Source organism: Phascolarctos cinereus, unplaced genomic scaffold, assembly GCF_003287225.1.
Source record: "Phascolarctos cinereus isolate Bilbo 61053 unplaced genomic scaffold, phaCin_HiC Scaffold_9;HRSCAF=440, whole genome shotgun sequence".
NCBI lineage: Eukaryota > Metazoa > Chordata > Mammalia > Diprotodontia > Phascolarctidae > Phascolarctos > Phascolarctos cinereus.
Window position 1 is genome coordinate 106,901,190 of NW_027556402.1, and position 16,004 is coordinate 106,917,193.

The following is a 16,004-nucleotide window of genomic DNA, read 5'->3' on the forward strand; positions in this document are numbered from 1 at the left end:
GAAACTTCAATCTTATTATTTTCATTTCTTCCTCCTTCAGGAATCACACAGTACTAATCATTCATTTTCTTAATTACAAAAACACCAATAATTTTTAAAGTCAAAAACTGTTTTGTTTTTTAAAAAAATCAGCTACAAGCTAACTAGATTACAAAGCTACTAAGAACTCATTAGTTTACATTTGTTCTAAGTTTCTAGCATGGGAACTACATAAACTAATACAGCTCAAAACTTATCTATGGCTTAGTAAACAATTCCTGCGGTATGGAACATCAACTCATGCTATCTACAGTGATGTCAAACTCAAAACAGAAACAGGGGCCACTCAGCTACACCTAAGGATCTCTATGGACTGCATATTGACTTAGTTTTAAAATGTAACAATATCTTGTTGAATTTTTTTTTTAATATTTCCCAATTATATTTTAATCTGGTTTAGACCACATTTGGGAGTGTTGGGGACCTCATGTTTGACATATCTGTGCTAAAATTATACTGGCAAATCTAAAATGGAATTACTAGTATTATCTAATTTTAAAAAACCTCATTGCTACTGATCATCTTTCTAGCAAGTCTGGGCATAAGCATATCTGATATTAGCAGAGTAAACAAAACTGGTCTGATTATTTCTCTGAGACCAGACGATTCTAGTTACAAAAGAAAAATGTCTAAGAAGGCTCTTTTGAAAACTTCCAGTCTAGGGTGCAGCTAAATGGCACAGTGGATAAAGCGTCAGCCTTAGAGTCAGGAGGTCTTGAGTTCAAATCCAACCGCAGACACTTGACACTAGCTGTGTGAGCTGGGCAAGTCACAACCCCCTTGCCTAGACCAAAAAAAAAGAAAAATTCCAAGTCTGGTGACAGAAATTCATATGAAATAAGTATTATATGGAAAAAAAATCCTTGAGGGTAGATAGCACCTCCCCTGCACTTGCTCAACAACACTTGGTGGGTTTTCATTGACGTATGTTCAGAAACTAAATTTGTCTTGCTAGGTAACTTTGGAAGGATATGAGAAACTAGAAGTAAATCAGTGATTCCTGTGACCTACTGTTTTCCCCAAATAGTTATTTCTAATTTTAAAAAAATTTCCAGGTCCTATTTTCCCCAAATACTTCACAAATTTTAATAACTTAATATTCAAACCATGCCTACGCAGTTTTCTAATAAAACTCATAGCTAGTGATTTTTTTTGTTCAGTTATTTGAGTCATGCCCAACTCTTCATTACCCCATTTGGGGGTTCCTTGGCAAAGATACTGGAGTGGTTTGCCATTTCCTTCTCCACTCATTTCACAGATTAGGAAACTGAGGCAAACAGAGTTTAGTGAGTTGCCCAGGGTCACAGAGCTAGTAAGTATCTGAGGCTGGATTTGAACTCAGGAAGATGAATCTTCCTGACTCCAGACCTGGCACTCTAGCCACTGCTCTAACCAGCAGTTACCCTGATTTTACTGATAATTGCTACTAAATCATAGCATCATAGACTTAGAGCTATAAGAAGTCTAAGAGATTCCCCTAATCCAATCCTCTCATTTTTATATGAGGAAACCAAGGCTTCATAAACCCGACATCACAGAGGCAATAAATAACTGAGCTGAGATTCAAACCCAGGGCTTCTGACCCTAAACCTAACACTCTATTCCCTAGACAGTGATAGAATAGATAGAGCACTGAGGCTAAGGTCAGGAGATCAAATCCAACTTCTGACACTTATTAGCTGTGTGATCCTGAGCAAGTCATTTAATCTCTGCTTCCCTCAGTTTCCTCAACTGTAAAATGGGGATAACAATAAAGAACCATCTACCTCCAGGTTCATTAGAAGTATCAAATGAGATAATTGTGACATGCTTAGCCCAGTGCCTGGCACACAGTAGGGCTTAACAAACTCTTAAATCCCTCCTTCTCAAACATAATTCTCTCTTGGAAAAAATCATTAAGTCATATATATTACATATATGGACACTATACTGGACACTATAATAATAGTTACTATCTAAACTAACATATAGCACATCCTCTGTGTAGCTTGGCATTGGTAAATGTTTACTGACAGAAAATAGACTTAACAGCTTATATGTCTTCTCCTTGGGGACTATTTCCCCATTTCTCCATTCTCAAAGAATCAGGTTTATTTTTTTCACCTTTAAACAATTTCTTCCCTGGTAGAACATAAGGTTTCCTAAGTCCTATTGTTGCAACCTAAAGAAAGCAAATTTAATGCTTCCTAAAACTAATTCTGTAGGTGCTTACCCGTCTGCATTTATCTAGACTACAAATTTTAGGTGCTTGTTAGGCATTAAACTGCAAAGCTTTTCTTGGAAGGGCAGAGGGGGAGGTAGATCTCTATTTAGGAGATTAAAAACGTAGACAACCTCACCCGTAGCAGTATTTTTGATCTAAGTTAAAATCCTATTCCATCCTGCCACAGTCACATGATTACTATTTATCTCTGAAATTCTGATTATTCCATGACTCAATTACGGATCCTTTATGAAAGGAACTGCTAATGCAGCCTGTCAGGGTACACTATGTAAGTGAGGGAATGCCCTGTGATTTCTCCTATTTATGGAGATCAGGTCACATAATTTGTTTACCTGCCTTCGTACCTAAGTCCTATTAGCTACCTGAGGCACCTAAGGTCAAGACACTTGCCTCGAGTCATACACCTCTAAGTGTCAGAAGTAGGATTCGAACTCAGGTCTTCTTGACTACAAAGCCAACATCTCTCCCCTAGTACTTGCTTTGGAAGCATACATAACACAATTTCTCTATAGTGAAGGCACATCATATTTCAGAATACAGGCAGCTAGGGGGCACAGTGGACAGAGTATTAGACCTGGAGTCAGGAAGACCCAAGTTTAAATCCATCCTCAGAAACTTACCAGCTATGTGACTCTGGGGAAGTTACTTAACCTCTATTTGCTTCAATTTCCTTAACTATAAAATGGGAAGAATAATAACATCTACTTCCCAGGGTTGTTGGGAGGATCAAATGAAACGCTTAACACAGTGCTTGGCAAACAGCAGGTACTCAATAAATGCGTGTTTCCGGAAATAATCCATATCATGGCATAATGTCTCTCTCAGGCCACTTGTCTCACCTTTTTTTTAGCTATAAAATATCAAAGTAAGGAGGAGGGAAATTATTCAAATATAATAAAACTATATTTAAATCCCAATCACAAAAACTTAGTTTTTTGACTTACCCAGACAATTGATGTGCTGAATAGGCATTAGAGTAACTTCTAAATAAAGAAGATCCAGCATATGCTGAGTGAAATTTAAAATTCTACAATAGTTTACGTTATGAGTAGACTATCTTATCTACTCTATTGACCTCAGTCCAAGTTTTGAAACCAGACTGAAATGTTGAGTACCTGCAGACCTTGTGTTATTTCAGAAGGTTTTTGTTATTTATAATCCAACTTCTTCTAACTTGTGTGGACCTCATCTTGGGATGGTTGATTTAGAGGACAAACACACTATGAATCATGTTTCCAGTTAAAAAGAAAAAGGCCATTCGTATTTGCAAACACTCTCACAGATTTAGATAACAGAGGCTTCTCTGCTCTTGTTGTTATGAGACTTCCCCAGTCTGTACAAACACTTTCTCAATTCTATTTTAGATAATTCTTTTTTTTTTTTAATAGAATGTAAGATCCTAAGTTTAACCGTTTTCTGTCATTCCCTTAAACATACATCTGTTTCTAGGTGCTACAGGGCTTAGAACCAAACTAGTATATTGCTTCTAAGGCTCTGTTGCAAAAGGCAAGCAAATTTTATTTAAATGGCTTTTACTGATCACTTTCCAGATGCTTTAAAAGAAAATGTGTGTGTGTGTATGTGTGTGTGTGTGTGTGTGTGTGTGTGTGTGTGTGTGTGTGTGTAGAAAGATAGATATGTATATGTGTGTGTGTATCTATCTATAATGGATATCATGTTTCTTACCATCTCAATAGGGGAGGGGATAGAGAAAAGAGGCAGAATTTGTAACTGAAAATAAAAATTTTATTTTTATTAGAAGCCCTGTGGAGTGGGATGCTGGGTAGGGCTAGCTGTGCATCTTAACTCATTTTTGACTAGAAGTAGTGCGTGTGCATGCGCACGCGCACACACGCACACACACACACACACACACACACACACAGAGCTCTAGGCATCCAAAATCCTAGCTGTATTTTGCACTGTGCAGACAGACGGACGCCCACTAGAACAAGCTCAGATGCATTCATGGAAATGGAGAGAAAGAGAATGGAACAGCAGCGGCGGCGGCAGAAGCAGCAGCATCACAACCCTAGTGACAGTGGCTCACCTGGGGGTTTAGTGTAGAATGAGCAGTGGAGTAGAGGCCACCCCTCTTTACTGTACACATTCAGTACAAACAAAGGAGGAAACATTAAGGAAAATAGTTATTCAATAGATCTAAACATGCATAAAGACAGATAGAAAGAAGGGTATAACAACCAAAGCACCAAAGAGAGGGGGGAGGGAAGGGAGAAAGAAGAGGGGGAAGAGAGGTAAGAGCAAGTCAAGTCCAAAGGTCAATGTCTTGTTTTCACAAACTCTTGAGGATCAAGGCAGGTTCTGGGGATACCACCAAGAAAACGGTGACACAGTTTTTGCCTTTTCTTGTCTTGCCATCATGTGTTTTTGTTTGCTTTTCAAGGTTTCTTCACTTCATTCGGTAACACTTGCAGACTTTCAAATTGGTTCTCCTGCATTACCGAAAAGGAACCCCCACACATCAAAGCCAGTCATATTGGTCTTAATGTGGATTTAATTTTAGAATGGTTTTGCAGTGGCAGGAGCTAAAAAGGAGGCAGCCATAAGATTAGCGTCAATCTAGACAGAGGGCTCCGGGCTGAAAGAAATACAGCTGAGGCTTGTTTGTTTTTAATAAAAATTAAAAAATAGTAATGGTGTTTTAAGCATTGCTTTTCTGAACTATAACAGTACTACTAAAGAAGCTGATGTGGGAAAAACCAGGAAAAATTTAGCAAGCTAATATTTTGGGGGTGAACAGATTGGTCTTTCATAGAATTGACAACACTGAGGGATAGTACACATTTTTACAATCCTTGTTATGCTAAGACCAGGAGAAGACACTACTCAGTGATAAATGCTATACTTCACAGAACGTCCGAATAAAAATTAGCATCTTCCTCAGAAGAGAAATTAACAGCTTTGGCTAATACACTTTACTTTTCAGGGAGTTTTGGTTTTTTAAAAACATTAACTGGATACTATCCTTGCTAATGACTGTTACTTGTTTCCTATGAGTAAAGGTTTATTTTGGGGTACTTTTTATCGGTAAATTTTGGGTACTTCCACATCTGTTACATAGAGATGCACTTATGAAAACTCAAAGGGAAACCCCAAGAGGTTTTCAGTGTAATGAATGAATAGTTACAAAAATCCTACAACCATCACTGGAAATTCCAAACGTAGAACATGAACCTTCAATGTGAATTTCCTCAGCTTCAAATCCTCTCTTTTATTTTCGGAAAGTGTAATATGAGGACCTGTCAAACTCATGTGAGTAAAATGCATAAATACTATTTTCTTAGGTTCTTCTCACTCACAAAGTTGAACTTCATTTCAAGGCAAGGATATCCCCCCTGTAAAAGCAGGAAAAAGATACCCAACAAATATCCAACGTTCTGAACACCCACTCCTTTTTCATTAGTACCTGAGGCAGGTGATTTGCTGCGACGTGAAAGCCCAGGACTTTTGGATCCAGACTGCTTAGTTGTACCATGGGAACGAGAATATGATGACTTCAAGACACGGCACTCTAGTGAGGAACAGATGGAGTTTTAAATATATCTGGTTTCAGAACTAGACCCAAAGCAAATCATGGACAGTGGAAATTTACTGTGCTGGAAACCCAGCTTGACATTTCCTTATTATTGTTAAGCAACATTAATAAAAAAAGCAAGTATCACAAGACTAACAACGTTAGAACCACAAATCATACTTGAATTTATCTTCTGTTGGGCTGGTGCTGCTAACGTAAGAGGTAATGTACTTTTTCCTTGACCTATTCCATATTAAAAAAAAAAATTAATCCCAGGCATGGAAAAAGTGAAATGGAAGGAGACAGAAAGACTTTGTCCAATGTTTCACCTGGTTCTACCCTTCAACAGGAAATAAATTCTTTGGCCCAACTAAAATGTTGATGAATCCCTACCTTTAGCTTAATTTAAATCTAATTCTAGTATCATCTTACTTTGGGGGTCAGGTGTGGGAAACAGTCAGGAATGTTGAGAGTCACTGTAGTATAATGGAAAAAGCACTAGATTTGGAGTCAGAAAAAGCCTAGGTCCAAATCCTGATTGAAACAGTTACTAGTTATGTCACTTGAACTTTCTATGCCTCAGTTTCCCTACCTGTAAATTAAGGATAATACCATCTCAGGTTAAATGACTTGGCAAGCTCACATGGCTATTAAGGAACAGGTCCTTCATCTTGTTGTCCAATATTCTTTCCAATAAACCAGGCTACCTCCAGTGACAGACACAAGAGGAATGAAATGTTATGTTGATGTTATGATGAACAAAAATGGAACTTATATCACAGGCAAAAGATCGTGAAGCAAAGTCACTATATGTAACTCAAAGGCAAAGTATCAGAAATGGAAACTCTCAATAACTTGATGAAATTATAATTCCATTTATTTTGACATAAGTTTAAAAGGAGTATTGCCTCAAATCATTTTTTGCGGTTATCATAGATTTCATTAAAAAATATTGTGATAATCCAAAGAGATCTCAATTGGGGTAGGGAGAGGAAGGGACTCTCTCTCTTGACAGCCAGTACTCACCGAAGGCAAGCTGCCTTTGGATAAGCCACCTCCTCCTAGCTTTTCTGGAAATTTCTATGCCCCCCATGCTTTCATTTCCCATTTGTTTCTTTTGGCCCTCCCTTAGCCAGTCTCTAGCGTCTCCCTTCCTATGACATCAAAGATGAGAAACTAACCAGTCACAAACTTTGTCTGGCTAAGACAGTTTCCTCATCTGCATAAAGAGGAAAATAGTAACACCACACTGCCAGACTTTTATAAAGATAAAATGAGATGATATTTGTAAAGTACTTTGCAAACCTTAAAGTATTATATGAATGCTAATTATCATTATAATTATCCTATTAATAATTAATGATAATGTAATTATTAATAACATTATTTGGGAGTTTAATCTCAATGCCCAAGGCATTCCCTTACGTGAATTAAAACACACCATAATATAGACCCATTGCCTTATATACTAATGGCTTGTCTGATCCTTTTGTGAAATTCCCTCAAAGTATGCTGGTATAGACTAAAACAAACTGAACCATTAATTCTCAAGATAGCAGTACAGTGGTTACATTACAGGGGTTAAGAGGTTTCAGATTCAGATCCTTACCACTGTGATCCAGGACAAAGTCATCTTGGGCATAACGGAATTTTTCAGGTCCACAGGCAATAAAAACATCATCATCACCAAAAAAGTCTTGTAGGCAAGTAACCTGAAAAAAACACGGCCACAAACAAAAATGTAAGTACTTTTAAGTGAAAACAATATGGAAAGGGGAAAAACTGATACTTACAAAAGCAGAACAGAAGGTTTAGAAATAGTACAGAAATCTCAGTATTTTACACAGAAAATGTACAGCATCTCATACACTTTCCTATATTGCTTTCTACTACTTTCTTATTTGTTTTTGGTTTTTTGCTGGACAATGGGGTTAAGTGACTTGCCAGGGTCACACAGCTAGTAAGTGTCAAGTGGGGGCAGCCAGGTGTAGCCGTGGATAGAGCACCGGCCCTGAAGTCAGGAGGACCCGAGTTCAAATCCAGTCTCAGACCAAACACTCGACACTTACTAGCTGTGTGACCTTGGGCAAGTCACTTAATCCCAATTGCCTAAAAAAAAAAAAGAAAGAAAAAAAAGTGTCAAGTGTCTGAGGCCAGATTTGAAATCAGGTACTCCTGACTCCAGGGCTGGTGCTCTATCTACTACACCACCTAGCTGCCCCTTACTACTACTTTTTAAATTTGATTTCATGGGGGATATGCTAACTCTGCCTTTTAGGGTATCTTATAGCAAAAGTTCTGTTACTTTTGATAATGCTTTAGGGTTTTGGGTTGGGGGGGTGAGGGGGAAATCAATGAAACTGGAAGGGGTATTAGAAGTCATTCAGCCCAAGTCCCTCATTTTACAGATGGGAAAACTGAGATCCCAAAACGGCAAAGTAGTTTACCCAAGGTCAATGAATAGTAAGTGTTAGAGCTCGAATTTTAATTCCGGTCCTGTGACTGACTCCAAGTTTCAGCATTCTTTCTAGTCCACCAAATTGTTGAGATTTGGTGAGACACATTGGGTCACAGTCTCCAATGTCACAATAACCAAGGAAGGCAGATGCTTTTTATTATCCTTGTTTTAGAATTCGAGGAAATGGAGACAAACAGAAATTAAGCGACTTGCCCAGAGTTAAACAGCTAGTAAGTATCTGAGGGCAGATCCGAACTCGGGTCTTCCTGTAGCGCTCTATCCACTGTGCCACTAGCTGTCTTTTCTTAATACAGGACCAACTTACCTCCTTTTCCAGTCAACTATCATTCTATAAGCTATGCTCAAGGCTTTGTACTAAACACAAGGGGTATAATCAGAAAAGTACAACAGTTCCCCTAATTACTGAAGGGATTTAACATTTCCATAGATAAGTAAGTAAAAGATATATGCAAAATAAATATAGTGATATGAGATAGGGGAAGAGCCTTAATGACTAAGGAGATGAAAGAAAACCTATTCAAAGAGACAGTCCTAGAGCTGAGCCTTAAAGGAAGTTAAGGGTTCCGGGAAGTGGGAGAAGGGGAGGAGAACATTCTAGGCATGGGAGACACCCATGAAAAGACATGGAAGTGAGAAATTGAATGTTATGTAATGGGACAGTAATAAGGCCAGTTTAGCTGAAGCATGGAGCGCGTGTGAGGGAATACCATCTATAATCAGCCTGAAGAGATAGGTTGAATCCAGACAGGGAAGGTGGGCACAGGTTATCCTCAACACAAGTGTTCATTTCATCCTAAAAGCAACAAACAGGTAGCCACTGAAAGTTTTTGAGCAGGGAAGGGATGTAGTCAGACCTGCATGTCACGACTATCAATCTTGATAGCTATATAGAGGGTGGATTGGACATGAGAGAGAAGGGATGCAGGAAGACCTAACTGGAGGCTACTGTAATACTCAAGTTGAGAGTTGATAAAAGCTTATACTAGGGGGAGTTCTGATATGACTGAAGGGCGATGAGGGATACTATTCCCAGTGATGACTTTTTAAGGGGCTTCTCATACTTCAGGTATCTCTAAAGTCTATTTGCGCCCAGCATCTCCTCAGGATTACTTGTATTTCTGATGCTTCCAAGATCACAACACTACATAATCACAATCACATAGTATCAGCAGGAGAATAACAATGGTAAAGAAATGGGCTTTCATGGCAGTGGACAGTTTGGAATCACTGAAAGAAAACATCATTCAATTTCTCAAATTTAGCCCAATATTTTCCTCCTGTTCAATTCCTGCCTCAGATGGAATTATTAAAATATTGATTGAGAATCTAATTTTTTTCCCACATGTTAAAGAAACAAATCAATTTTTACCCGTGCTTTCCTTTTTTCCTTTTCATTTCTATCTGAATCATTTAATTCTCAATTCTGATAGTTAAAAAAAGGACAGGATTTTATTTTATTTGATCAAATAGGATTTGATTCATTAAGTAACCTTTCATGGCAAACATGAAAATCATATCACTTTGTAACACATTTACACCCTGCATGGGATGATGCTGTTCTTTTGATTATCTAAACAGGTCTTTAATTTTAAAAAAAATATATATTGCAAAAAAATATTTCATATGGTGCTAAATTGGTTGATATTTATCTCACTAGAACAAATGATTAAGCTCCTGATTATGCCTAGCTGACAGTATTTTATAAATCTGGGGACTACAGCTGAGTAAAAAAGGTGGCTCACACTTTTACAACAATTCTATTTAGTGCTTCGTGCTTTGGGTATCAAGTGCCTAATCTATCTTTTAATGATTTCACCACCACCAGCAGTATGCATTTCTGAGTTTGGCTTACACCAACAAGGCAGCAGGTGGCACGCTTCTCTTCGGTGAAAGAAAAAGCTGCAGGCTTCAACTGTGCTCAAACACTGTGTGCAATTAAGAGTTCATGTTTCTGTAGTGCTTTATGGTTTACAAGGCACTTCCTCAAAATGACATCCTGACTGAGGTGGTTCAACAGTTATCCCTGTTTAGCCCATGAGCAAATGGAGACTCAGAGAGGTTAAATAATTTGCCTAGAGTCACACAGCTAGTAAGCATCAGAGCTGGGGTTTGAGCCAAGGTCTTTAGATGTTAAGTCTGGTGTTCCTTTTACTAGTTTGTGCTGTCTTATGGATTGCTTCCCACCCTTACAAAGCAGGAGAGGGGATTGTAACAATAGCTTGCATTTACATAGGACTTTAAGGATTTGTAAAGCTCTTTACATGTTATCTGCCTTATGACAACCCTGCCAGGCAGATACCGTCTTTATAGATTTCCACACACACCCCTCTATTTTACAGATAACAATAACAATAGTCCAGATTTATATATCACTTATTATGTGCCAGGTACATAGTAGGCGCTATATAAACATCTATAATCATTTTCTCATTTGATCCTCACAACAACCCTGAGAATTATCCTCATTTAACAGATGAGGAAACTGAGGCAGACATGTGCCCAGAGTCACACAAGTAGTATCTAAGGCAAGATTTGAATTCAGGTCTTCCTGACTCCAAGCCCAATGCTCTATCCATTGGAATATGTAGCTGCTTCTAGAAGAGACACATGCTGATAAAAAAAAAAACAAACATGCATCCCATTATCTCAATTCAGCAAAATATAAAATGTTAGACTATTGATAAACATCTCAAAATGTCAAAATCTATCTGCATAAATTACCAGGAAATCATGGGTCAAAAGCCACTTTCCTGATCCCCCTGCCTGTTAATTTTTTTATTTCTTGATAATACTAGGCATATATTCTGTGTACATACTGTGCCCAGCTAGCAGAATGGAAGCTCTTGGGGAACAGAGGCTTATCTCTCTAGTCCTTGTATCTCCATTGCTTAAGGCAGCTAGGTGGCGCCATAGTGCACAGAGTGCTGGGCCTGAAGTCATCTTCCTAGCTTTGTGACACTTAACTGCATGACCCTGGGAAAGTCACTTAACCTTTGTCTGCCTCAGTTTCTTCATCTGCAAAATTAGGATAATAATACTTCCCTACCTGAAACGGTTGTTTGAAGATCAAGTGAGATACTCTTTGTAAAGCACTGAGCACAATGCCTGGCACACAGTAGGCACTATATAAATACTAACTGATGTTGCTCGACAAGAATGATACCATTAGCCTAAGCTGACTCAATCACATAAAAACGTGCAAGTCATTTTGGAGGCCTCTTTTGAATGTTAGCATTCAGAGGCTACAAAATATTGGCCTAACGAGGTATTTTCCTAGTTGGCACCCTCTCAAAGAGACTTCTTTGGTTAGGAAGTCTGCTTAATGGCATCCCTGTTTCTCCTCTGTATAAGTGTATAGGGGGGATTTCCAGCCATTTATTGCTAGAACTCCCCAGCCAGCAGCCCATCTCAGGTGCATGTTCTTCTGTTCCTCTGGATAGCTCTTAGCTTTCAATGTTCCAGCACAGTATTAAATAATCACTAACAATAATGCTGATCGTAGAAGCTGAGATCTGGAATACCCCAGCTTTGGCCGGGCACCAAAGTGCTAAGCAAGTCAATGAATACACATGCAGTAATGGCTATGGCGGCATGGAAATCAGCCTCGGTAATAAAAAAATAAAAATAAAAAAAGACAACAGGACGGATTCACCATCATTTGCCATCTGGTAGGTGGTGGTCTCTGACTGCATCCCATCTCTAGGGTAGCATAAGGGGTTTCAGGCACTCCCTAAAATGGCAGCACCATCTCCAATCAGACAAAGCATTACTTATGGAAAGAACAGAAGAAGGCATCCATCCCCTATAGTTTTTTTCAAAGCTCAGAGAAAATGAAAACGTTATAAGCAGAAACTCATCAAATATTACATATAGTTGCAGCTGAGCAGGCAGTTAAAAGATTGCATGACGGCAGATGGTAAGAACAGGTTTCATTATATAAACAATGAGTAAACAAGGGATAAAATTGGAGCAGTTTTTTCTTCTCCATCACCACTGGTGTATAATTCCAAGTCCATTGTCATTTCTTCCCCACAATGAAAGCACGTAGAATGTTTGACTTACAGTCATTGCTGTATTTCTTTGACCTGTAACTTGAATACATTCTACAAAAGAACACCAGGTGGCACATGTCAGTGAGTCTTATGTTATAGCTAAGGATTCACCAACGGTTAAGGTCCACATCATGGAAAAATTACCAGCAAGTTCACAGAAAAGGGTTTGTTTATATTTCTATGCTGCTTTAAGGAAAATCTTTTGCCTGGATTGTCAGCACAGAAAAATTGCTGAACGGGTACCGTACGATTCTGTAACGCACAACTTGCGTGACATTGCAACACTTTGATTAACTCAAGACTCCAATTGTGGAAAAATATCTATCTTAAAATCAAGCAACAATTGGATGTGACAACTGAGATTCCAAAAATCTTCATGCATGGAATTTCTTAGTTATTTGCTGAAGATATTATTAAATGGTGGTGTTTAGCATCATGCTCGTGTGCACATGCATGCAAGACATCCACACACAGAGCAAACAAAGGTAGGCATTATAAAGATCATGAGTGAGGAACGAGCATTAGAAAACTAATTATGGTCCTTTGATAACCAACTAAAAACATGTATTTAGTTATTATTTTCTCAGAGACTGTTATACCGTAATAAGATACATTGATGACCAGGAGGCATGTGTGGATATAGTGCCTGACCTGAAGCCAGAAAGTTATGGATTCAAATCAAGCTTCCAACTACCAGTATAACCACGAGCAATCATTTAATTTTTCTGAGCCTTAATTCTCAACCTATAAAATAGGGAACACATCTGTAGTAACTGCCTGACAGAGCTTTGAAGTGCAGAATAATTTAAAGTCCTCTATAAATAACAGGAACTATTATTATTATTATTACAGCTGAGTTTCACAAGTGGGATTGTACATTCTGCCATTTCACAGAAGGCACCTCTCAGAGAGGCAGTGGGATGCCACGGAAAAAGCTTTGGATTTGGAGTCAGAGGAAAGCACTTGAATTCAAATCTTTGCTTTGCCACTTCCTACCTGCGTAATCTTGGTCAAATCATTTCAATTCTCTGGCCTCAGTTTTCTCTTCAGTAAAAATGAGGCAGCTGGACTTTAATATCCTTTCCAGCTTAAAATCTATGATCTCATGATCCTAAATACTTTCTAAGTGACAGATCTGAAGCAAGGCTCAGGGTTGGACTTAAGATAAAAATCTCTGTAACTGAAATACAAACAAGCCCTCCATTCATTTGCTAATGTGTTCCTGTTTATAAACATCAATCTTTATCCAAGACATATATATGTATATATACAGCACATCTGAAATTAAGGCTTGGCTTTTCATTAATCAAAATGACTAAGAATTAAAACAATACAGGGATAATATTAACAATAGCTAAATGAATAATGCTGACATTAACCAGATAAACCCACTTGAAACACAGAGGACATTACCATGTCAAAATTAGTACCAAGGATCACTCTTTAGTCAGTGTAAAGCATAGCTGAGTGTTCTGCTGTTATACAAGTTTTAAAATATCCTCTGTTAACTAATGTTTATTGATTTGAAGGGAATTTTCACCAAACATTACACAGAACAGTGAAAGTACACTTTGTGATTTACCATTTCAATATTTACAAGATATTTATAACGGAGTTTTGAATTAGAGAGGTAATGACTGGTGGACATGTTTATCATTTTAAGAGTTTCCATTCAATGTATTCACTCTTTACCATGTACTATTTTTAGTGTGGAGGGGAGGTGAGAGGAGGGAGAATAATTTCTCTCCATCGCAAAGTTTAAGAGGTTAAACAGGGCAGCTGGGTGGCGCAGGAGATAGAGCACTGGTCCCGGAGTCAGGAGGACCTGAGTTCAAATGCTGCCTCAGACACATAACACTTACTAGCTGTGTGACCCTGAGCAAGTCACTTAACCCCGATTGCCTCACCAAAACCAAAAAAAAAAAAGTTGAACAGAAGTTAAGAGAATCTGGAAGAATAGATGATCCACACAAAAAGACATTTTTATATATTAGCATCTCTTTTACTGTTCAGTTATTTTTCAGTCACATCCAACTCTTCGTGTCCATTTGGTTTTTTGTTTTGTTTTGTTTCATTTTTGCAAAGATGCTGGAGTGGTTTGCCATTTCCTTCTGCAATTCATTTTACAAATGAGGAAATGGAGGCAAACAGGGTTAAGTGACTTGCCCAGGGTCACACAGATAGTAAGTGTCTGAGGCTAGATTTGAACTCAGGAAGAGGAATGCTCTTGACTCTAGGGCTAGGACTGTAACCACCTGGCTGCCCTATATTAGCTTCTACTTGTCCCCAAATGAATGCTTGCTATAAAAAGTTTGGAATGTTTCAGAGAAGAGAAAAATGTCTTAGAAATTAACAAACAAGAGGAAAGCCTAGAACTATCAAATATTTTTTCTACCAGAAAATGATGATGATACTAATACTAGCTAGTATTTATATAGCGCTTTAAGGCTTGCAAAGCACTTTACAAATATTTCATTTGTTATCCTCATGAAGGGATATGGACTCTTGTCTAATGCTCTGAAATTTGCAAAGTGATTTCTATATTATCTTCTACATTATTATTCCACATGCCAAATAATTCATATTTCCATATTATACTTCTACATATTCTCAAATTTGAGCCTCATACAAGCCAGTGGGGTAGGTGCTAAAAGCCTTATTCATTATTACTTTTCTCATTTTAAAGATACTTTTACATTTTAAAGACTCTCTCTGGGTCACCACAAGACAGGAAGTTTCAGGGGTGACACTTGAACTCAGGTCTTTCTGAGATCACTCAGAGTGATTATGAAAGCTATTGTTCATAGTTAACTGTTGTCAGACCTCATAAAGACACATCCTGGGGCAGCTAGGTGGCACAGAGGACAGCTAAGTGGTGCACTGGATAGAGCACTGGCCCTGGAGTCAGAAGGATCTGAGTTCAAATCTGGCCTCAGACACATTAACACTCACTAGCTGTGTGACTCTGGGCAAGTCACTTAACCCCAACTGCCTCACCAAAAAAAAAAAAAGACTTCTCATTTGTTAAAGCAACCTTTGTCGTTCTCAAAACTTCTAATACTTGCAGTAACTCAGTGAAACTCGAAAATAGAGTTTATCAGAAAGCATACATAGAACTTGTAAGACCAAGCCCCTCTGAGCATTCCAACTTTTAATTGCTCTTTCCACTGATTAAAATGGAAAGTGCTGTTAGGATCTCATTAAGTATTGTTAATATTACCAGAGGAAAAACCTTAAACAAATTAAGCAGGGAAACTGGGAATTTCATTGTGAAGATAGTCTGTCTTCTTAGGGCAAAGAGAGTAAATTTGCTAAATGGGATTCTAGATAAAGTTCAGCCATTTTTCTGTCTTAAATATATGAGCACTTTGAGACAGTCCTATTTTGTTGCTATTATTGTTAACAACAATGCAATCTTAACCTACTATTTAGGTAATGTATTTGTTTTTCTTTTTTTTAAACTAAGAAATAAATAAAAGAAGGAATTAAAACCTAAGATAAGGAAGGTTTTCTTATGCAGTGAAATTTGCTTCAGCAGAAAAAAAAAATTATAATGGGCAGCTTCTCACAACTATCCCTAAGGAAGGCTGTGGTTTGTTTTTTTGTTTTTTGGGGGTTTTTTTTGTTAGGAAAAAAAAAATTGGGCTAGCACAGTTTTCATCCCTGTCAAGGATT

The 16,004-nt window shown here is 38.0% G+C and overlaps 1 protein-coding gene across 5 annotated transcripts in view; it reads right to left on the reverse strand.

Annotated features, from left to right (window-relative positions):
• DCLK2 (doublecortin like kinase 2) overlaps positions 1 to 16,004 on the reverse strand; it is a 212,427-nt gene that overhangs the window by 73,343 nt on the left and 123,080 nt on the right. For 3 of the 5 annotated variants that reach the window (XR_002326070.2, XM_078148463.1, XM_020994007.2), the window contains exons 3-4: positions 7,408 to 7,510; positions 5,691 to 5,795 (exon numbers count right to left, since the gene is read on the reverse strand). Coding sequence is in view for 4 of the 5 variants with exons in the window: in XM_078148463.1 (XP_078004589.1) it covers positions 5,691 to 5,795; positions 7,408 to 7,510 (208 nt within the window). In the remaining variant the exon portion in view is untranslated. Of the gene's footprint in view, positions 1 to 3,987; positions 4,364 to 5,690; positions 5,796 to 7,407; positions 7,511 to 16,004 lie in introns of those variants that run through there. The other 2 variants (XM_078148465.1, XM_078148464.1) reach the window with 2 other exon arrangements.